The following is a 25,060-nucleotide window of genomic DNA, read 5'->3' as shown; positions in this document are numbered from 1 at the left end:
CACATGTTTCTTTTTCCTTTTATAAAATGACCCATTTATGGTTCAGAATATTGCTGAATATCAAGACAGTCTGAATCTATGTATTCATCCTCATCTTCGAGGTTGACTGTGTTTCACTCACCTGGCTGCCAGTCCTCCAGGTCGTAAGTTTGATACACGTGGTTTTCCATCCTTATCAGTTCCTCCTGAGATGGTGAGGCCCAGTGTGCTGCCTTCTTTCTTCACCAGCTCCACCATAGTCACCCCCCGCAGAGCTTCTAACCAAACACACACACACACACATAAAAACGATACACACACAATACAGGCAGAGGGAAGGACATACCAATACACACACAGGGATGTGTACACAGACATATGTAGCCACACTCAAACATACAAAATACAGGAGAGGAATAAGTAGTTAGTGTCTGTTCATTCATTCCAATTCCTGGATTAAAGCTTTAATAGTTTCTAAAAGATAAAAAAAACTAAGACAATTGTTCCTGTTTGTCCTTGAGTGAGACACCGATCTTGTGTTGGCTTAAAAGAGCTGAAATGACTAAAATGTAATGTGAATTTCAGACAAGATAAGAATCAGATAATGATAATTAGGAGTGCCCTTTGTCTCTTGTTGTCACTCCACTTGAAGAGTTCCTGGCAGGGATGAAAAGGTCTTTAAAGGTTAAAGTACACCAGCAGAAAGCAGAAGTTTAAATCAATTTTCTCTTCCAGCTGAGAAATTAACAAAAGTAATCAACACTGCACCTAATATACTTTGCTGCTAAAAAGTTATATTTCACAGAATCTGCAACTCTAACTGTCCTTATTAAACAAACAATCAAACAAACAAGCAAACAAACAAACAATTTAGTAAGTATAATTATTTGAAAAAACTGTCCACAATATACTACATTTTCTTGACCAATAATGTACTTTCATTAACTTTGAAATAGCTGTTATGTACAGTTAAAACTCTAATGAATCCTCTGAAAGGAACTTTGCGATAACAAGGATCAAGGATTGGTGGACCACTCTGACTCTTTCAACATGAGGACAAAAGAACTGTATAATGCAGAAGAACTACTTAATGCAATATTCCCTAAACACCTAAATAGACTACTCCATGAACCAAAGAAACACAACATTCATGAGAATTCCATCAAAATTCTAACACTTATTAAAAAACTATTTTTAGAGTGAGTTGAAGTTGTGTCATTTTTTTCGGTATTCTAAAACATATAAGGCCGATTGAGTTTGGTTAAGTCATGATGGGAGTAATTATTACTGGTCAAAAAAAAAAATGGCACGAGTAAGAAAAATGTAAGACTTTCTAGGTTCATGAAAAGGCTAAGGAATTTGGTTCAAAACAGCCAGGGGAATCTTGGGAGATGAGTAAGCCTTTACCGAAGTAATAAGTAAACTAAAACCCCAGAGCTGTCATGACATGGAGTTGCCTTCCCATTTGTCTATTTGTATCATTACCATTTACATACACCATGAGCGCACAGAAGCATTCCCATACACACAAACACATCAACACACAAGCAGATGAGATAAAGCTTTTGTGTGATAGATGCCTAGATTAGGTACATCCCTCAGGCAACACTCAGGATCAGTGAAGTGCTTCACACCACAGTTATCTCTGATAGGCATTACGCAGCATATAAAGGGACATGCACATTATTAGCAGAAAGGCACTCATTCATTCATTAGTCCTTGTGCTATTCACATTTGCATAAAAGCAACGCTTTTCCAAATGTAGTCTGGATGATGTGAACATTTTCTGAAGTGAATCCATCACTAAATTATTTTCTTTCTGCAAAGCTGCACAACTGAGGATGTTGGAATTCATAAAGTTTTGATCTTGTAGAATGATTTTTATACTGCACAAAAGAAAACTTGTAGAATGATTGATGTATTACAGAGAAATGGGAGGAATATTATTATACATGTAATAATGATAAGATAAACGGAAACACTTAAAATACAATAATAATAACAATTATTTTAAAATTAAAATTAAAAAAAATCTTAATTTTTAAAGCAAGCAAAGTGACCTAAGTTCTAGGAATGTAGCTGACTTATGTACAAATTGATAAAGATGTGACCTAAAAGATGATCAGGAAGAGGTCACAGATACATAACACAGAATAATAATAATAATAGACCTATTTAAAACTTCACGGGGAAACAAGCAGAAAACAATTCTTTTTTAAAGATTCCTTAAGCCTAGAAGAAGTTAACGAAAAGATGATGAAAGTATAACTGAAGAAAGGCTCTCAACCTTTGATGAGCCATAAATTACAGTTTTCATTCATGTTGTAAATTATAGTGTATTGTTGGGTAATCATCAATAATGAGGAGGTTATAAAACAGCTAAAAAGCTAAGGGGAAAAAAATCAGTATTAGTCATCAGCTCAACTAAATGTGTAGTTTTGGACCACTTTGGTTAGTCATGACTCAGATATAAATGCGTGCTTTCTAGAAAAGCAGGCAACAAATACTTAGAAAGCTTTCTTCTGTAACATGTTTACTTTAGAAGACCAAGTTTAATTGTGACCATTGGTAATTTCCAAGAAATACATTTTTTTTAAAGCATTGGCTACTGGCTACACCCCTTTAAACAGAATTTTCAGGATTTACCTTAAAAAAACAGACAGAGAACGAGAGAGAAAGTTACAGACAGAAAATTACACATACATAGAAATTTATAGGTATGTAGGTAGTGGTAGTTGGTGTTGGGCACTTACCAGGTATGCTGTGTCTTCTTGAGGCCATGGTATGCTCTGGTCCAGAGATATCCTTAGTTTTCCCATATGGTCCATCATCTAAAAAGAAAAGAGACACAGAATTGAACTTTAGCATTTTTAAATTTATTTTGGAATAGTTAAAGCTTCAATATTTTGACTGTGTCAAGGCAAAAATGATTAGTTTATATGAACCCGAGGATGAATTATCAGGTTTGCTTGGGGTGTACTGTATGTATGGCTATCTGATTAAACAGAAAGTCCTCAACACAAATAATGAAAGAAACCACAAATGAATAACTACATAAAAGACTAAAAAATGCCATTTATTAACAGTGCTTATATACTGTAAGCATACACCTAACGACCTATTTAGAAAAGCAATCATGCTAACACTGTCGGCACCTTTTTAGCTCACTTTCAACACAGGAATCACATTTCATATCTTAACTGACTGTGGTGTCCTCCCAAACTTCTCGCATGTGATACTGAATATATGAAATTTGTAACAACATAATGTAGTGAAGTAGATTTTGGGGTAGGATTTTACGTGATGTCCACAAATGCAGCACTAACATCCACACCTTCCCAGCTGATAATTAGCGACCTTATAAGAAACAGCTGCGCTTCATGACCACATGGAGGCATTTGGCAGTCTTTTCCCATCCAAGGTGGCTGAGAGCATTAGGCAGCTAAGCACTGCAAATCTCCTCAGAGAAGCTGCTCATTTTAGTATTGCCCTTTAGAGAGTGGTAAGTGAGACTCTTGCGTTTGTCATAATGTGGCATATAGTAGGGTGAACCTTGACGACTGTTTCCCGCTTTTGTTACAGGATTGTGCCATACAGCTGCTGTCTTGTGCCGTCTTGTTTTATCTCGTTCTGTATTGTTCGGTTTTATTCTGTCTTGTTGTGGCCTGTTGTCATCTCACAAACGTTTATGGACTGGCCTCGACTGACTCCTGGTTTTATGGTCTTTTACTCGGAATTGTTTTATACATTTTAATCGTGCTTTTATAAAGAACTGGAGTTTCTGCAATTTTGGAGACGGAGACGGGGCCCTGATGCCAAGGAGCGTGGTCGCACTTCAAGGCGGGCCCTCGGGTTGGTCAGGCAATGGCGTAGGTTAGTGGAGCGGGATGGCGTGTTATATCGGAAGGTCTGTCATCCAAGGAGAGGAGAGACACTGCAGGTATTGTTGCCCAAGTCCCTTTAGGGTCAGGTTTTGCAGCAGTTGCACCAGGAGCATGGTTATCAGGGTGTTCGGAGAACAGTAGATGTGGTTTCTCAATGGTGCTACTGGGTAGAGATGTAAGGAGACATCCAACGGTGGTACCAGGAGTGTGAGCAATGCCAGTCGGCTAAAGATGCACAAACCAATCCTAATGTTTGTGTGGGCCATTTGCCCGCATCCCAACTGAAGCAAATCCCTGTAGCTGATTGGTGTAAGACGCGCCACGACCAGCGGGTAGAGGATGCTCCCCTGCGAGAAGGTCAGTTGGTTTATCTGAAGGAAGTTTGCTCAGAGGTCGTGACAAAATTAAGGATGCTTCGAGTTCAGTGGTGTATAAATTGCTTAAGGCCCCTGACCACAATGGGTCCGTGTACACTATTGCTCCGGTAGATAACCTGAGTCAGGGGAAACATGTTCACCATTCACTACTAAAGAAGAATGTGGAATTTGAGACCCCTTGTCCCTTCGGTGCTCCAGCTCAACAACTAGAAACACCCCCTACAGTGGAACCTATGCAAGGTGGGGAATGGTTGTTACTGGTTTCGGAACCCACTTCAGCCCCAAGAAATTGCCACCCAAGACCAGAGACTCCCAGCCCCCGTAGACCAGACGAGCTCGAACCCTCAACGTCCCCTGTGGTGTCGGTTTGCATAGATCCACTGCCGAGTAGTGCTGATGTCCGGAGTGGTATGGTCCCTTTACATAGGTTTTCTCCAGTTAATGCTGGGATGCCCTCAAATCCCCATCACCTTCGGCCGGTAGCAGGGAGTAGAGCAATTGAGGCTGCGAGCCCCCAGATACTGGTGCCTAATACAATTACCCCGTTTAGACCTTGGCAGTAAGTGTCAATCGTCAGGACGACGATTCACATCCCGGGGATAGATTGTAGTGAAGTAGATTTTGGGGTAGGATTTTATGTGATGTCCACAAATGCAGAACTAACATCCACACCTTCCCAGCTGATAATTAGCGGCCTTATAAGAAACGGCTGCACTTCACTACCCCACGGAGGCATTTGGCAGTCTTTTCCCATCCAAGGTGGCTGAGAGCGTTAGGCAGCTAAGCACTGCAGATCTCCTCAGAAAAGCTGCTCATTTTAGTATTGCCCTTTAGAGAGTGGTAAGTGGGACTCTTGCGTTTGTCATAATGTGGCATATAGTAGGGTGAACCTTGACGACTGTTTCCCGCTTTTGTTACAGGATTGTGCCATACAGCTGCTGTCTTGTTTTATCTCGTTCTGTCTTGTTTGGTTTTATTCTGTCTGGTTGTGGCCTGTTGTCATCTCACAAACGTTTATGGACTGGCCTCGACTGACTCCTGGTTTTATGGTCTTTTACTCGGAATTGTTTTATACATTTTAATCATGCTTTTATAAAGAACTGTAACTTAGGGTGTATTTGTTTTATTTATCTTTTACTAATTTGTTTAACGTTTTATGCTTTGTTTTATTGCTTTAGTTGAGGTGCAGCCGCTTGTTGAGGGGCTAGGCACGTGAGGTGGAATCCCCTCCCCGATGCATGACAGTATACACACCGGGCATAGGTAGATTGCACCATTTAGATTTCAATGTGAGTGACAGTGAGGTTTGCAGTGGAACTACACGGGTGAGTAATTGGTGGCACCCTTGGGCACTCCTTTCTGTAGGTTGCCTCCTCAAGTGGCTGGTCTCCACCATTTTGTTTAGTTATTTTTAGCGAGCTGTTATTGTTCTAGGGTAGCATCGTGGCAGCGAGCCTGGTCATTTTAATCATTGTTTGTTAATAAAGTGTTTTAATTAACCTTCTTGCAGTCTCAGCCCTGCTACCTTAAGAACTTTCCTGATTTTACAGTTCTATGCTTTTAGCAGTTTTTCTTAATAAATTTTGATTTGTGAAACTGATCTGCCTCACCTCTGCTGTTAATAACGAGCCTGTGGATCTTGGTAGCTAGTGTAACATCTATATTGGCTATAAAAATCTTTGCTGGGGGGTACCTCTCCCCCCAGGTGGCGTTGTCAACATCCCCTAGACACTGTCCCTGGTTATCCCCCCCCATTCGCGCCACCACAATAATACCCCTGCACAGTAATTTATGATGACCATAAGATGATCATAAAGCCCTTTTGTTTTTGATTTGGACTTTGTTATTCGGATGTATCATTTCATTCACACCTGTACGCAGCTTCCATAAATTGTATTGCTTGTCAGTGATGGTATTCTTGAGTAATGGTTTCTGCTCCCAATTTCAGCTGACACTGGTCTGAGCATATCTGATGATGATGATTCTGAGAGGTACAACAAAGATTTCTGATAGCTAATCCATGACTGAGAATGCAAAGACAAGCCTGCAGCACTGCATCTGTTACTTCTATCAATCTTTTTTTCCTTAAGGATCAAAGGGGTTTCATGCCCTAACTGAACAGATGCAAACACAGTTGGCCTTCCTGCCTTTAGAGCTGCAAATGTTCTCTAAATGCTTCTTCGAGGGGATTTTCTCCTTTGTAAGAGGGTTTTTTTTTTTTTTTTTTTTTTTTCTAAGAAATGCTGTGTAAAATGTTGAGGGGAAAAAAAAAAAAAAAAAAAACCCACATTTGTAATCTCCTTACCACAACTGCAATTGCATCAGTTTTGCACACTACTGTGTGAAGATTACACGTAAGGGAGATTTTCCAGTTACCTACACACTGTCACTTTAACTAACTTTAAGTAGGTTGACACATTGGCAAATACCCAGAAGAGCTGTTGAAGGAAGTCTCCTGCCAAGTTGGACAATGAAACAGAGGCCAACACTATATGTCACATTTGGGGGAACAGATGTCCTGCTTTATAGTCTGTGGCAGAGACTTTCTGGCAAATATCTAGAAGACATTTAATATTTTATTTTTTCTTCTGCTCAGATCACCACAGCTTTCTAAAGCTGTCCTTTTTTTTTTTTTTTTTTTTTTTTGCTAAATTAAAAGCACAGGAGGGAATCTTGTATACAAACTTAAATTAAATGTCACAATGCCTGCCTGTCTACATACTTGCAGTAACCACCTTCCTTTATTTGGGAGGTTCTGCCAATAAAGAAAGTGCTTTTTGAATATAATACCAATGATGTGATCATGAAAATGAACCAGTTGCACAGCTGCAGCTTCCAGTTGTAATTCCTGTCCAGCTAACAAAGATAATAGTAATTCTGCCTGTAGGTGGTGTCAGTGTGCTCAATCTACAAGTGAGCCACCCGCTGACAGCGTGACTGCAACTTTTCTTTTTTATACATATCTGCAAAATTAATTTGGCTCTGCATGAATTGTTCAGGACTGTCTTTCTGCTTTTTATGGAGAAGAACAAAGAGGGGCAACCCCCCCAGATATTATTGCAGATATAACTAAATATCACTGAATATATGTATTTGATGCATCATAATGTCCTTTTGGCACTAGTATGACACAATAATGCAAATAAATCGAAACTGCTCTTTTCTTTTCTACCATAGAACGAATATAGAGCTTTTGTGTAAGGAATCATTAATTTGTTTACTATAAATCTGCTTTTCCTTTTGAATCTATTATTGAGTACAATTATATTAATGCACATATTTTAAGGACTCATCTATGATATATTAAGGATATTAAGTATTTTGCTAACCCACACTCTTTAACTTAGTTTGACAGCAGCTGCGACAGCAGAGCTGAGCATGTTGTTGTTGTTGTGACTCTGAAGGGAGAGGATGTGTCCTACTTTACAACCTCTGCTCCATCAGAGGGATGGGATAAGTTTAACAATTCATAAACCACTTCCCAGTTACTTTCATACTCTAATTCAGAAGTTGCATTAAAACCAGGGACAATTATGCCACAGCTTAAACATAAATGTCTTAGCTAATCTTCCAAAATAAATGCATATTTGTAATGCTGTTCCAGAGCAACATTTTAAATCAGCTTACTACCATTAGCAGAGTAAGCACTTAAAAAAGATTTGTAACAGTACCAAAGAAACTGCAAACGTTAGCTGGCCAGAATTAACGATTGTGTGACATATTACTTTAACAGCCAAAATTAACAAGGCATTTGCTTTCTATATTTTACTAATATGTCAAGAAATCTCTGTATGTTGTCAGTCTTCACACTGGGCAGGTCTAATGCTAGGGGTCAGAGTAAGTGCTCTAAGTTTTATTTTAATCATCAGAGGCAAAAGTAACATCATGTTCAGACAGCTCAGAATGTATTCTATATTCAATTCATTTTTTCTTGGTTTTTTTTTTGCTGTTGTCACTACATGTTCCTGAATTTATTGACATTCTATGATCTCTAGTTGCCACATTGCTGCTAGTGTCTTCCTGTGTGGTAGCGAGTTTCCTGTGATATCTACCTTCCCTGATACTGACAGGACTAAAAATAGTGCCAAGTAGGAGCAGATACACATGTGAGGTAGAAGGATATAAGTACACATAAACCATTTTTAATCACTACAAGTGTACGCCTGTGAGCGCAGAAACTCCATTCATATTTAAAAGAATTAAAATCTATACATTGGTCTGGTGGTTTGCACAGTTGACTAATGACTCATTCAGTTTACACCATGAAAGAGCAGAAAGGTTAGGTCAGCATATGAGTTGGTGTGGGTTTTTTTTATGTGATTGTCTGTTTTTGAGCTTGCCTATCTATCCTTTTTCTATATCATATATATCATAATTAGTTACAATGTTTATGTTGTTTATTCAACATATGCATAACTCCTTCACTGTCAGGGTTTTGGCCTTTAAACAAATTGATGAATTAAATTTTATTGTATAAAACTTCATTGTATCTTTAACCATAATAATGTATCACTTGCATTTATGTAAAGCACAATTACAAAAATCAATATTGCCACAGAACATAAAATATTTTAAAAATCCATATTTAAAGCGAAGCTTTTATATATAGCTTGTAGTTTTACCTTTATCAACCATTTTATGTCTTTACAAGAAACAGTTCAGCAATATATAAAGTGATATCCTCTAACAATTTCCATACATGACATAATTTCCTGCCTTCTAACAATTTTAAATATGCAGTGCTGTCCCACTGGAAATGCTTAGAAATCAGTTCTCTTCCCAGCAGTAACAGTTAAAAGGAGGCCATTGTTGTTGTGTCTCAGAGTCTAGAGATCTTCACAGAGGTGTAATAAGTTTAATAATTCATAAGTTGTGGATTCAATTTAGCTTTAAACTGCTTTCATAAGTTATATGGCTGGCTGTTCCTGCTGTGGGGCTGTCACAAGTATAATGGACCCTAAAGGCTGCTCATCAACACACACACACACACACACACACACACACACACACACACACACACACACACACACACACACACACACACACACACACACACAGACATAAAAAATAGTCCTTCCACAAACTAACATGTGTGACCCTCCGCAGCAGAAAGTGATGCGTACATAAAAAAAACAAATACAAAAATGATTCAGCCTCAAAATGTATATGGATATGCTTACATGCAAAATATGTGCATGAAAATAAAACTCAAGCATGCAAGAAAATACAAATGTACACTTGCAAAGACATCAGGAATGCTTTCAGCAACTTGGCCATCTCTGCCGCACTGACTGGATGTAAGACAAACTGATTTAGTCACAACTTACCCCCTTGAGCACTATGAATCTGCAGCTCTCATCCTCCAAACCCACATATCTCCAGTGCCAGAGTTTCTGTGACTGAGGTATCAGTTCACTACAAACTTGTTTGTCATAACAGGCCTTTGGAAGCATAGCACATCATCTGCTAGCAGTACTAGTCTTTTTCAATGGATATACATATCATCTTCACACTGACACTTTTTCTTTTTAAAACCTCTTTTTCACTGCCTCTCTTCTCGGTTCCCCAACACTTTCTGATAAATTAGTGTCTCCCAGTGAATAATTTGAATGTGATTAGGCTAATGACTGCCGGCACTGTCAGCTCGACGAACAGGTTGAGTTACAGAAGAGGCGTCAGGCCAGATTTCCTCCTGCAGCAGAAGCGCTGGCATAATGCTTACAGCATGAGCATCTTTTCAAGCAGAGACAGTAATGACTTTAGCATGTGCTGGGCAGGTTTTACAGAACAAAGGATGGATGTCATTGGACAAATACAAAGTAATTTTTGTACAACAGGTTTTAAGTTCAGATTCATTGCTCTGTAGCAACAATGGCACAACTGTTAAATGTATGTTTTGACATAAAAATGAAAAGGGATGAATTATTTTAAATGTTTATTATTTTCCAAACAAAACTAAACAGCTGAACAGAAATTGCAATATCTGTATGTTGTTACAGTTACAGTAGATGTAGTATGCCAACATTTCTTGTCAGCGAAATGTTCACTCAGGATATACTGCAAAAGCAATATGCTACTGTATGTGTGCATGTGTGTGCCCCACAACAGATGTTACATGTTTAGCGTTGCTTTCATTTTGATTAACAGAATTTTTTTTTTAAATTAAAAGAAGTGAAAAACCCATAGTGATGCATTTTTAATGCATGTAGTCACTCACTGTTGGCTGTGTGAGCTGATGAAAAAGTGAGTGACCAAAATAGTTAAAATACAGCCTACAGCTCTGTGCTATTCAGAATGAAAACTGAACAAGACACTGATTTTTGTGCCACCCTAAATTAAATTCGAGCCTCAGCCTGGCCACCACCACAAAATTGTGGCATCTCCATTGCAAATAAATGAATGAATAAATTAAAGGAAACAGAAAAAAAAAATTTAAAATAGGATGCTGTTTAAATGTTAGCCTATAAGTTGTATGTCTGCTACTCAAAATTCCACTGTTGTGTAAGTGTGAACAAATAACAGACTAAAAAACCATCTATATATGATACCTTGATACACAAATAATTGTACGTTTTGGTGCACACACACACACCCACAGACACACAGTAGCACATTGCATGTATGCATGCATGTATGATATATTTTAAGTGTTTTATGGGGTTGTAGGTCAAAAAATTCACCTCTCAGCTTTAAAGAATCCTGCTTTATACAGAAACACCTTCTAGGCTTTTGCAGGTATTTCTGCGTGTGAAGGTGTCGTTATATGTATGCATGCATTCATGAAAGGCATACAAACAGACACTTTTCTGGAGAACCTTGCAGGATCCTCTAAAGCTTTTACTCAGCCTCTCAGACTCTTACACATATGCAAATATTTATTCTTGATAAGGATCTTTTTTTGTAATTTATACATTTTTTTCTGTTTTGTTACATTTTGATGCTTATAACTTTGAAAGTGATACATTTAGCATTAAATCAAGCTATTAGAATATTTCCTAAGATCAATTTAAAAAAAAGAAATTAGAAAAAAAACAGATTTTGTCCTACTTATGAAAATCATGTTCATTGAATTAAATTTACACTCCTAAATTTAACTGGAGGTCTTATATAATAAATTATTGTATCAATGTGGCATGGGAGAAAGTTGCTCCAAAGGCATTTTTGAAGCTCAGGTTTCTTTGACAGCAGCATTCAGCTTATCTATACTTTTCTTGACCCAAAGGTCAAGAGAAAGGAAGAGAATGGATATATATATATTAGGGGTGCAACAATACTCATATCGATATTGAACCGTTCGATACAGTGCTTTCGGTTCGGTACGCATATGTATCGAACAATACAAAATTTTTAATTTATTTTATCAACTTTTCTTCTGACGATGCTGTCTGTGTTGAGAGCTCAGTGGATCTGCGTTCGACTTATCCGCCTAGGCTGCACTGTCGAGCGCAGATCCACTGAGCGCAGCGCAAGCTAGCGAGACAGAAGTTAAGCTGTTGCAACATGGCAAATTGAACCTCCCCCACCCTAATTCAGATCTGGCGTTTGGAACTATTTTGGTCTTCATGTGAAGTATAACCCTGAAGGTAAGCGCGTCATGGACAAAAGTAAAACAGTATGTCGGATGTGCCACACAATGCTCAGTTACATTGGTGGGAACTAGTGCTTAGCGCAGTTTGCTCGTTAACGTGTTGACGCCGTCCAGCCCCACACACGGGGCAATCCGCGGTAGCTCGTTAACGGAGATTTGCCGTGTTGTGGCGTTAACGTCATTTCAACGAGATTAACGCTGACAGCACTAGTGGGAACACAACGAATATGACTGCACATTTACTCCAACATCATCCTAGTGCGAAGACAAGTGGAAGCAGACAAAAACAACAAGCACGCATGCTACAAACTTTACCCGTGTCATTTAGACCGCCGTTAGCACATGATTCTCCTTATGGGGACCTGATATGTTTAATATGCTGCTGAGAGTATATCCCAGAAGAAGCGTATAGTATAGCTTTTATTTTGGAAAGAGCCATTTCTCTGTAATAAACTCTCTTTTTCCAAAGATGAGTGATTTCTCGATCAGATAGATTTATTTTTTTATTACTTTGTTGTTTCAGCAACATTAAATTTAAAAACTGTACTTTTGAGTTAAAATATATATTTGTAATTTTAATAAATGACAAAAAGGCATGAACATTTTTTTGTATCGAAAAAATATCGAACCGTGACACCAAAGTATCGAACCAAACTGTGCATAACCGTGAATTTTGTGTATCGTTGCACCCCTAATATACATATATATATATATATATATATATATATATATATATATATATATATGTGGAAGAGTACATAACAGATATATATCCCTTCTCTTCCAGTTACCCTTGTCAGTGTCACGAAGGGGCTGGAGCCTATCCCAGCTACCATAGGGTGAGAGGCTGGGTACACTCTGGGACAGACAAACATTCACACTCACATTCACACCTATGGGCAATTTAGAATGACCAAGTATAAATATACTCAGATCAGGAACATGGTAATAGCATGTAGTTTTGTACACTGAAGACAGGTACTAAGTCATGCTGAAAAAAGGGAATCGGCATCTCTATAAAACTTGTCAGGGGATGGAGGCATGAAGTGCTCTAAAATCACACAACCACAGTAAGCACTTCAAATCATGTCTGTGGAAATTTCACACTAGACTTCAAACAACTTTGATTTTATACTTCTTCACTCTTCCTCCAGATTCTAAGATCTTGATTTCGATATGAAATGTAAAATTTACTTTTATCTCTACAGAGGACTTTGGACCAGTAGGCAACAGTCCAGTTCTTATTCTCCAGTCTCTGGTTCAGTGTGGCTTTCAGAGACTATAGTTTAACATATAGTTTGAACCAATATGGAAATATAGTTACTGCTGAAGTGACCCAGATGCAGATAAAAGTGTTGCCCAGTTTTAAACTAGATGTATGAAAGTCTTTGATCTGCGAAATGTGGATATTTGCATTTCAAATGGTGAGTTTTGAATTAGCAGAAAACACTTGAGAATATGGTGTCAAGATAGCGATGCAAAAAGTTAATTGGAAAGTAGCAAAGGTTTTGAGCAAAACAATATTGGGGTATTTATAATGTGTCAATACACCAAGCTGATGTTTAGCTTACACAACTAGTCCTCTACCTCTTAACCACAGATCAAATCAATGTTGAGCTTCTAATCTGAATTTGATGAGTTAATATTTACTGACAAGCATAGCACTAAAATGAATACATATCATGTCAAGAGTACCATAAACATTGCAGATAAGTAAGACCCATCAGAAAGAGGAAGAGACAGAGACTGGGGTAGTCTAGAAAAATGTATTCAGAGATTTGCACACACAGCCATTCCCCGGAATGATCATACTCTGACCTACAGTTTGAAAGCACATAATTAGGAAAACACCTTCCAACACACAATCTTAGTTTAACCATTTCTTTCTTTAACAATCACACAAAAACACTCAGTTGTATATAACAGTACTTACTAGAGACACAACACCCCAACATCTTAATCATAGATATACATACAAACATACATTTGCACTCTCTCAAGTACACACAGAGTGATTTCTCCAAATGTGACAACAAAGTGGATGCATGGGTGAATCTAGGTGTCACCTCGTTGTGCTTATTATTATACACATGCATATACACAGCAGAGCTTCTTATTGGTAAGTTGATGTCACTCATTTAAAGGCAGTTCTGTAGAGATCCATCACTGAATATAGAGAGACAAAAGGGTTTGTAACTGCAATAAACTAAGTGAACTTTGTATGTTTTCACCCCTGGCTTTCATTTGTAGTCATGAAAAAATGAATCATTTCCATAACAAGAGCAAATTTGCATAGGCAAATATTTGTGACTAGTTGCAGTCTGACCCTAAAGATTTAAGAATTCATCAAAATCTGTAAGCTGAAATGAATGAAAATCTGTCACTGACAATATGTTTGGAAGAACACATCAATGTCAAGAATGTAGCAGCACTGTACACAATAGTAAATATTAACATAATAAGGTTTTATTTATGATGTTTTTCCTGGACTAATATGCATAATACTCTTGAATGAGCTGAAACTACTGGAGTGCGCTGTGACTGCAGTGAGCAGCTGCCAGGTACAATGTTTGTATGAAAGTGGAAGAAGACTTCATGTGAAAAGAATGCACCACTACTCAGCCAGGCTTCTCAGGGTGCATAAAAGAGAACACAAGATGCAATTGAAAAGAAGCAAACAGAGTAACTCAGCCTATTCATTTTGTTGAATAAGAAATTAAAGCAAGTACACTATTATAATCATCTGCTATTCACTAAACCACCAAGTAGGCGTCACAAAACAAATGAACGGCGTGCTGCTGAAGTGTTCAGAAAAAGGGATACACCTGTTTGTTCAATGCAGGAAGACTCGACGAAGAAAAATGAGAAGAAAAAGACAGACGAAAAACTCATGAGTATATGCATATTTTCAAACAAACTTACATAAACTGGCAATGACACTTTAACTTTATGTTAATTTTGATTTGCAAGAAAAGCAAAATGCAACGGAAATCCAGGAAATAGTCATTCACATCGTCTGTAATTATTTGCCATAATTATTTGTAGATTCCTTAGTGTGACCGACAGGTAATGGGAGACTAACTCAAGATAGCCATTATCCATGTATAAAGGGCCTGCCCTGACATTAACTGAAGAGTGTCTTGCTGTGAGGGTGCAATGAGTCACCATACATCTATAGAATAATCTTAATATGATGGTGTAGTGTATGTGTGTAGTACCTGTATAACCAGAAACATACAGCTTAACCTTTAAAATTACCCAACTAAGATCCCTTTTAACCTTTCTTCAGACTTCTCAAATTCCAACAAGTCTGGAAGAGAGCTGTGCAGTCTTTAAATTGTGTTGTGTTACTCTAGACCATTAGTGGTAATGTTACTAAATATTTTTGCTTGTTTAGGTCACACTACCTTGAAATTGTTACTGCCCTTTAATGATCATAACGACAACAAATGCCAGTGTATCTGAAGAAATAACATACATTTTTCCTCTGTTACATCAAGTTTCAGTGTCACACAAACACCATAAAAATCAACGACCCGGTCACTGGTATATCTTTGTTTCACATGCACTGTAGGGCTATTTTGATTTTTTTGTAGTGGACCCTGATTGACTCATTATAAAGAATTGATATCTTCAATAGGAATGAATGGAGATGACAGGTAAGAACAACACAGAGAAAGACTAAAACATCATTTGTTCTGGTCTTTTCATGAAAATTGTTCACAATCTGCTTCTTAGGTCTGATGACATTATCCATTTCTGGGTCCAAACTCTTCTCGGTTACCAAATTAAACAAACACTGTGGTATCACTGAGAGTTAAAATGGTCCAAATTCTGTCATCTCCAATGAATGGTCAGTGCGGCTATTCTCCCACGTGTTACAATGCAGCCCAATGCCCAACAATGTTGGTTGCTAGCTTCTATCTAAATACCATGTTCTCACTGAAGGATTTCTAAAAAAACTGACAGTGTTTGTAGGTTAGGCTAGCTGAAATATAATGGTGTGCTACCTGGTGGCTAACTACAGAAGTATGGTTAGGGTAATATAAACGTATTAGCACAGTGAAGATGGGGAATTAGGGTTAACTTTTTAAGTTAATGTATGGATACCCAATGGGCAGAGACAAATGCAATCAAATGGAAGGTAAAAGGTGTTGAAACCCCCCCAAACATCAGTTAAGAGAACATCTGAGATCCATCCACAATCTCAGCCAATGTGAGGGTGATTCTTTTTTAGTGTGTTCAAATATTTGGTGCCACACCATTGGCTGCAGTTAAAGCGTAACATTTTAAGAACTAAGCCTATGTGTTTATATTAAATAAACAAAGATAAAAAGCAGGTAGTTAGAGAATGGAGAGATGGAAGATACAGAGCATTACAATAAATTAAAATGACAACATCCTCAATGAATGCAGTTGTGAATCACTTTAAATGTGAATAACAAAAATTCCATTACATTTATTCCATTTAGAATTCCTTTTAGAGAATTTATAGAACAGAACTCTTTTTCTAGTATACTACATTATTAACATACATTTCCATTTACAATATATGTGTTAAAGTAGCTGATTAGAAAATGGTATGGTAGCCAGTTTAGAACCACTACACAGTGTGTGTGTGTGTAGGGTGTGCGTGTGTGTGTTTGTGACATGCATAGACACACACAGGCTCTGGGTTTTGAATACTAACGCATCTGATTGCTGCCATTATGATGCTGAATGAAATTGAAGATGTGTAATTGGCTATTGTTCATGACAAAGCTAGTACACAGATGGATAAAAAAGATACAGAAAAAACAAAAAAAACTACAAAATACCGCACATATGAACAGTAACCCCCCCACCCACCCACTCAGTAAATATTAAACAGACGGGGGAAAAAATGGCAAAAATTGTGTGCTGTACATGTGCACACACAGTTATCCTGACCTGTACACATACAAGTTCTGTCACCTCTTGCACAATTTTTTACACCCACTCTCCAAACACTCTCTCTCTCTCTCTCTCTCTCTCTCTCTCTCTCACACACACACACACACACACACACAGAGTAGATGTCTCACCCACACACTGAGTGTCTATGGAAGGAACAAGCAGTAATTAGAGTGGTTAATAGCTTGTCTGTTGTGGTAATTGCTGCCTGTATGGATCTGGTTGGAGGGTAGAATAGGGGTGCAGCAGAGGGGTCTCATCAACACTTTAGTTCTAATGGTCTCATGTCTCTCTCTCTCTCTCGCTCTGTGTCACCTCTTTATCTCTTTCTTGCCAAGCTAAACTCTTGCTAAAGTTTATCTGTGACAAACTTTCTAAAGCAGATGACACAGAATATTCATCAGTACATCATCCATCTGAAATAGACAGTTAACCAAAAGATGTTCTTTTTTGGGTATTTATATTTATTATAATGACCGAAACTGCTATAACATAATTTGTTCCTATAATATTGTTTTACTCTCCCAGAGTAAAATGCTTCAATGCTCACAGCCTCTCTTTTTTGCCTCATCAGAAACAAAACATATTTTTTAAGGACATCAAGAACAGTGCTATAAGGGCAAAAAAATGTTGTTTTTTTTAAGATCTGCAATTGCAAGAAAAAAAATTACATTTCTTCAAGATATGAAGAAAATCAATTCAAGAAGTACAGCTGATATAAGCTATGTAAAGGAGAAATGGCTGGCTTCTCACCTGAAGGCTATATTTTTTTCTGCATTAAAATATGCCACACAAAAATACTGAATATTGTGCTGAAATGTTTAGTTTATATCATGGTCTCACTGTTAAGCACAGGCACTGTGATACAGAAGCTTTTCTCTGTGGGTTTTAGTGAAATGATTAATATACAGGTGTTTTACAAATTAAATCCAGAACAACATTGTCTGCCTGCCAGACAATTCTGATACACATGTTGCAAATAAAGATGTATCAACATATTCTTAAAATCAAAACCAATATGTACAATATGTGCTCTGAATGATACAAGATTGAAAGTTTAGCATTCTCATGACAGATAGTTTTACTGGTATTGGTATTTAACAATAAAGCTTAGAAAGGCAGGAGATATAAAAAGGTAGAAATAAGAAAATTGAAGTCAAATATTATGTAGCCACTCAGATTCTGGTTGTACAAATAGGAATTTTTAACAATAAGAAAGGCTAAAAATTAAATTTACTGCTTTTGATTTCCCAACCAAATTGTAAGATTTTAACATTAGTACCTCCAGCAATGTGGAGAATATTGGATATTGCAAAGAAAATATTAAGTTATTGAGTAAGGAGGATTTAATAATAATAATAATAATAATATTAGTATTTATATAGCGCTTTACTAGTCCCTAAGGACCCCAAAGCGCTTTACATATCCAGTCATTCACCCATTCACACACACATTCACACACTGGTGATGGCAAGCTACGTTGTAGTCACACCGTCATGAAAATGGTAAAAAGCAATTCCATGACTGAACTAAAGATTATTGTAGTTACTGAAATTACAAGCAGGCATCTCCTTACTTCTTGTTGTGTTGAGCTGACAGGGCGATGGTCTTTATCAACAGGAAAAGCTAACTGTAAAACTTATGAAAATATAATTAGAGGTTTAAAATCTATATGCATGCTTTGATATTTTCCAGTGCCATCTGGTGGGCTGGACTGGAGTCTTTGCCAGGCCAATTCTGCCTTATATTTGACACTCCTGCTATAAAAGCTTTATCACCACACACTCTGAAAAACACTGCTGCAAAAATGCACTCCACATCATTCCAGGTCATCTGATTATTGCCATAAAAATACATAAAAAAAAATACATTGTTGCACGAGATTTGCATTTCAACTATAAGACACATTAAATGTCACCAAATCCACCATAATAGGAGGCAAACTTCCCTAAAAACATGACAAACAAAGTACTATTGGATTTCAACAAAGATAGAAAAATCTCACAGATGAAGAAAATCAGGCACAAGGAGAAATCAGCTTGACAGTTGTAGGGCAGGAAAAAGATGTCAAAAACACCTTTGAAGTTACAGTTTTGTTTCTTGTGCCAACACATCTCTGTAGCAGATTCAAACTGATGTTCAGTTAACTAAGTTGAGCTGGTTTTATCAGAGGACCGGCAAAGGAAGAGAAAGAGAAGAGTGATGAAAATGAGAAATAACTGGGTGTTGTGATGAGAAAGACAGTCCCGTCATTAATTAGTCACATGGTTTGATCCCCCGCGCACGCTGCCGTGATGCACCTGGAGTAAGCTGCTTGAGGTAAGAGCATTATCTAACTGTCTAAAAATGTAAATGACAGGGAAGAGAACATAATGTGTTAAAGACACAGTAAGAAATGTCCTGTTCTGTCACTGAAAATATTCAAAAGCAGTTTTCTATTTTTATTTTTATAATTAGTGTTATTAATTACAAATGATCAGTCTGAACAATTATACATTCAGTAGTCCCTTTACTAAGTCTACCTTGTTAGTACCGGGTTGGGCCCTTTTTCCCTTCAAAATAGCCTTAATTCTTTGTCACATAGATTCGACCAGGTGCTAAAAACATCCCAGAACCTTTTTCAGCATTATACTGGCACGACTAACAAAAGATTTTGGTCTGTATTTACATTACACTGCCGTTCCACCACATCCCAAAAATGCTCAGTTTGACCGTGGAGAGTATTACGAGACACACCGTGCCCATAAAGATGGTCAATAGTAGTCAGGTAAGCTTAAACAATCCTCAAATGGTACTAAAGGACCCATTGTTTACCAAGAAAATATCCCCCTCATTATCTGAATGTTTTAGCAGAAAGCTGGAAACTGTGTTTCCAGTCTTCTGTTGTCCAATATCAGTGAGACTGCTGGAACGGTTGCCTTAGATTCCTGTTCTTGGATGACAGGAGTGGCAGTTGGTGTGCTGCTGTAATGCATCTACTTCAAGGTTCCCATCTTGTACATACAGAGATGCTTTTCTGCATGCTTCAGTTCTTCCCCATTTTGATTCTTGGTTTGAACTTAAGCAAGTCATCCTGACCATGTCGACATGTCTAAATGTGTTAATTCCATGTCATTGGCAGGCTTGATATTTGCATTATCTAATGCAAATGTCTAATCATGCTCTTTATAGTTGCACAGGTGTACTTAATAATAGAGGCCAATAACTGCAGATTGCCACTGAGCACTCATGTCTGCATTCTGTTTAGCTGCATTATCGTCATGCTTGTAATCAGAGAACAGATGTCCTGCCAGAGGAGTATAGTTACGACTTGCTGAGCAAAATGCAGTTTGTAGGAAACAACAGAGAAATATGAATGCAACGTGCAAAGCTGATAATAATTTCTGACATACTCACTGCCTCACAACTGTCACTATTAACAGAGGTGGGAAGTAACAAAGTACACATATATTTTCATTGTACTTAAATAGAATGTTCAGGTAACTTGTGTATTTATTTATTTTTTAACTTTTATATCCCACGTTTTCATAAATGGGTTGTTAAGTTTTTGAGGAGACTTATTACTTCATGTCACTGAATACCTTCTGGATATCAACTCGATTTCAATCTAAATGGAAGGAACAATAAAACTTAGAAGACAACTTTGGTGATCCTTATTGCAGACTAAAGGCAAAAACATACAATTATGGACCAGAATGAATAAAATTTCTGGTGCTACAAAAGAGGAGTAAGCACAAAGGGAATAATCCTTTTTCCAAGTTGAACTGTCTAAAACATAAGTATGATCCTTTACATGTTCAGTCTGAGCGTTCAGGTATGAATTAAAATTTGACTCCACAGCACACAAATGCCTATGAGTCCTCCTCTCCTCCCCTACATAAAACATGATTAGGAAAAATGGGACTGTCCATCTCAGCCACTGTATTAAGGCTGGTGGGGCCTTTGTATATTTATGGATTAATTCAAAGTGCATGAAAATGCATCAATTTGTTGGAAGACGTACTTGCATAATAATCACCATATATTTATGAGGACAACATTCTTTTTTTTTTTCTTTCCAATAAATAAACTCAAAAAAATGAATGACTGGACCTTTAACGTGATGATGCTGATTAAATTAATAATACTTAATTCTACCTACAAAATGCTTTATACTGCTTAGAGTTTGAAAATACCAAAGAGCAGTGAATTTTAGAGCAGCAGCACAAGTTGGCTCATCACAGCCTGCATACATAATCCACACAATGGAAATTATTATGACTTATTTTTAAGTGAATTTTTCCCCACACTCCACTATTACAGCTGATTTTGGGGTTCCCACACTTACCAAATCCTGACTGTACATATTTTAATTTTTAGATGTAGAGGGAGAGTTTCCCACTTACAATGTAGGCAACAATCCTACTCTTTTTTTTTTCTTTTTTTTTTTAGCTTTACTTGAATAAAGAAGTTGAAAGAGTACTTTAACTTTCCCCAATGTATTTTTAAGACACGCATCTTAACCTCCCCTTAACTGAAGAATGTGTGTACCTTTGCCCACTCTGAATATTAAATTATCGGTGTGGTCAGCTCAGAAAATAAAGAGGATCAAATCAAGCTGTCGGCAGAAAGCCAACGTGGTGATAAAGCTCTCATCATACATTTATTGTATATTTCTGCTTTATATCCTTATCCCTTCAGCAATGGTGAGATTAAATCAGCCCCACAAAACAGTGCAAACAGCATAAAGAAGTGAAAAACTGTCTATTTGGTCATATTCTAAGAGACATATGAGAACTACAGTATCAAACTACTTAAAAAAAATAAAGTAAAATGTTTTTTTGTCACAGTCTTTTAAAATATGCAGTGTTAGGGAACTTAACTTTTCCGTTTTAATCTTCTGTAATAATGAATCTAAATTACAGCAATAACTCAAAGCATGCAGTGAAATACGGAACCTCTGTCTGTATCTACATAAAACTAAAAGAAATAAAAGCAGCTTTGTGAGTCTCACTGCATTGTTATCATCTTGGTTAGTCTCTGAGGCCATTTCACAGAATATATCTCCCACTATGTTCATTCGTGCATGAAATAGGATGGTGCTCACCTTATTAATACTCCTGATGCATCTCGTTAACTTTACTACGCTAATGTACTGTATGTTGTAGAGGAATAGAATCAGAAATGTGTTATGCTGATATCATGGTTGCTAGTTTTGTTTCTTGGCTACGACACCATGTGGAATACTTCAAATTGAATCAATAGCACATAATCTTATAAAACAATATGATACTTTTTCCAAAAGCATTTATACCACTTTGTGATGTAGCACCAGTAATGTGCAAAAGTGTTCTATTGCTGATTAAGTGGTGATCAGTTGGTGGCTGTGGGTATGAATATGGGCATAAGTAGTTGTCTGATCTGTTCGTCCTGCAGTAGACTCATGACCTGTTCAGGATGCATCCTGCCTCTTGCTCATGACAACTGTGATAGGACCTATGACCATGAATTGGAGAAATAGTTAAAAAAATATGCATCGATGCATTTGCTTTATTGTTGTTGTTGTTGTTTTTATTTCCTGGGCATGAACCTGACCTCATACAATAGATGTTGATGCATCTTCACTTATCCAAACGTTTTCCACCTTAAAGGACAAAAAAGTGCACATACAGTATATAAACAGGATGGATTGGCAGACAGGAGTTTGAGTCACATATCTCATTGGGATCTTTTATTTCTTTATTTTAATGAAACTACTTAAGTTTAAGCAATAAAACCTACTTAGTTTGGTTTAGGCAATACAAAATGCTTGGCTTGGTTAAGTCAGTTTAGCTGAAATATGTTAGTTTAAAAATCGATAATATATCAGTTTCAAAGTCATGCTAACTCCAAAATGACTGCATATTTTGGGTCTATGTACACTGATTGTTTTTAGGGATACCTTAACAAAGGGGTTCAGTTGCACCTGTTTTGGTTATTTTAGTTTGAAGCTTATTTTTCACTATAATGCATCCCATTGGATTAATTCAATATGGCAGAGAGTTATGGACTACGTTATGGACCCTACCAGGCAAGCTAGTTAACCAATGGTAGTGTTCACGGATACCTTCCTGGCCCCAACCTCTTCTCCAAATGTGGTCAAATCAGATTCAATAAGTGCTATGCATAAGACTTTAAAATGATACTTCACAAAACAGCAGGTGATGTCACCGTAGCTACAGCCATCTTATTATACAGTCTATGGTTAACACATATTAACCATGATGAAGAACCAAATCTTATCTTTGCTCTGCATCATACAGTATATGTGAACATGATCGTTTAAGGTATACGTGAATTCACAAAGTAGTTCTGATAATAACAATCATGGTTTTTCACCAAAGGAGTCCAATTTTGCACAATCTTCCATTCACGGTGAGAATACCACAACACCTAATACAAAAGCATAAATCTGAGACAAGAAAACGGTGACCAAAGAAAATAAGAAAAGAAAGAAAAGAAACACTCCTATCAAATGTGACAAGCATTGTTGTTTGAATTGAGAATAAATAAATAGAAACTAAAACGCACAAAAAAACTATATCAATAGAAAACATGAACAAAGCTGAACACAGAAAAGAGCGCCACCTACAGAAAACTGTTTTTATTATAAGAATTCCCAAACAACAGGATGCATCATGGAATTATTGAATGGGAGGCAATTCCTGGGAAATGTAGTTCGATCAGCACAACAATGCCACCGATAAATAAATAACGAAGAATACAAATTGCAAAACTGTTGAACACTCAATCAAATAATTTTCCCTCTTCCACACTCACCGACACTGTTTGCCCCAACGTCCCTTCTCAAGCCACAAAACATGACGGCAGACATTGAGTTTTCCTTATTAGTGTACCATCCACAGAAAAGGCAGAAAGAGACAAACAGAAGCGAAAAGATAAGAGGACAGAGAAAAGAAGAGACAGAGGGAGAGATGTGGACTGCCGCGCGCTCAGGGAACACAGAGGCGATGATAAGAGATGACTGGCGCTTACGTTACGACCACTCAAGCCCCAAGAGGGAGGGGGTGGGGGAGAGAGAGGTACACAATGTGAAGGGTGGAAGAGAGAGAGAGAGCGAGAGAGAGAGTAGGATGAGCTTAGGGAAAAAAGTGAGCGAGTATTAAGGCGCAAAAAAAGGAGAGGGAGATTTTGAGAGTCTGTGTGGGAGAGTGAGCAACAAAGAGATAAAATAAGGTGAGAAGGAAAGAGAGTGAAAAACAATTCATTCTATTATGGAAATGCCAGGAGAGAGTATGAGTTCAGTGACTCTGCCTATTCATCCACATATATTTCAAAGGTGGGTGAAATAAAATAAACCCCTGTTTTAGATTTAGAGTTCTTTCTCTGAGTTAGCTTGGTTCCTATAATTGCCTAATTTTATAGACCATGTCATATTTTCGACACAGTTTAGGGCAGTAATACATTGTTTAGTAACACATTTAAGATTAGTTATTCTGAGGCACTCAATAAGATTTTTGTGAACCTGTAAAAAAGCTCTAAGTGATCAGGCAATAATTTAGGAGTGGGGTACTGGTGCAAGGATACAAGCTATTTGTTCTTTGATCATTTGTTACTGGTCTATTGCAGCTTGTCTCAGTCATCCTTCAGGTCTTTGACAGGTTACATTCTGCCAGAGACGAATCAGATATCTGGAGAGCCATTTAATATCCATGATGCCGGCACGACTTTATATTTTGAATTATTTTTGAAACACAACTACTAGAAAACGTAATTTTACTAATGAAGTGTTTCAGTGTTTGACATTATATTGCCTCCCAAAAGGAAGGGAAGCTTCCCCAGCCTTTAAATAGCACCCCTATCAACTTACATCTCTAAATGTTAATGCCTGGGGTGCTTCTCAGAAAATGAAGTTAGCTGGGTAATTCTTCCAACAGAAGAATTAAGAATTAAGTATCTTGGGGTCTTGCTCACAAGTGATGGGAAAAGGGAGTGGGAGATCGAGAGATGCAATGATGCGGACGCTGTACCGGTCCCTCACCTATGGTCACGAGCTGTGGGAAGTGACCCAAAGAACGAGACTGCGGATACGAGCGGCGGAAATGAGCTTCCTCCGAAGGGTGACTGGCCTATCCCTTAGAGATAGGGTGAGAAGTTCAGCCATGCGGAAGGAGTAGAGTCACTGCTCCTCCACATCGAAAGGAGGCAGTTGAGGTGGTTCAGGCATCTGATAAGGATGCCTCCTGGGTGAGGTGATCTGGGCATATCCTACCAATAGGAGGCCCCGGGGCAGACCCAGGATATGCTGGTGAGACTGTATC

General features: G+C 37.7%; 1 protein-coding gene across 6 annotated transcripts in view; it reads right to left on the bottom strand.

Annotated features, from left to right (window-relative positions):
* The window catches only part of grip2b (glutamate receptor interacting protein 2b), a 260,488-nt gene that overhangs the window by 47,893 nt on the left and 187,535 nt on the right, over window positions 1–25,060 (bottom strand). For 3 of the 6 annotated variants that reach the window (XM_063473715.1, XM_063473713.1, XM_063473719.1), the window contains exons 2-3: window positions 2,733–2,810; window positions 122–257 (exon numbers count right to left, since the gene is read on the bottom strand). In XM_063473715.1, coding sequence (XP_063329785.1) covers window positions 122–257; window positions 2,733–2,810 — 214 coding nt within the window. Of the gene's footprint in view, window positions 1–121; window positions 258–2,732; window positions 2,811–23,558; window positions 23,722–25,060 lie in introns of those variants that run through there. The other 3 variants (XM_063473717.1, XM_063473718.1, XM_063473716.1) reach the window with 2 other exon arrangements.

Source organism: Pelmatolapia mariae, linkage group LG5 (assembly GCF_036321145.2).
Source record: "Pelmatolapia mariae isolate MD_Pm_ZW linkage group LG5, Pm_UMD_F_2, whole genome shotgun sequence".
In the NCBI taxonomy this organism is placed as follows: domain Eukaryota; kingdom Metazoa; phylum Chordata; class Actinopteri; order Cichliformes; family Cichlidae; genus Pelmatolapia; species Pelmatolapia mariae.
The sequence above is the reverse complement of the archived record's forward strand: the minus strand, read 5'-3'. Positions and strand labels throughout refer to the sequence as shown.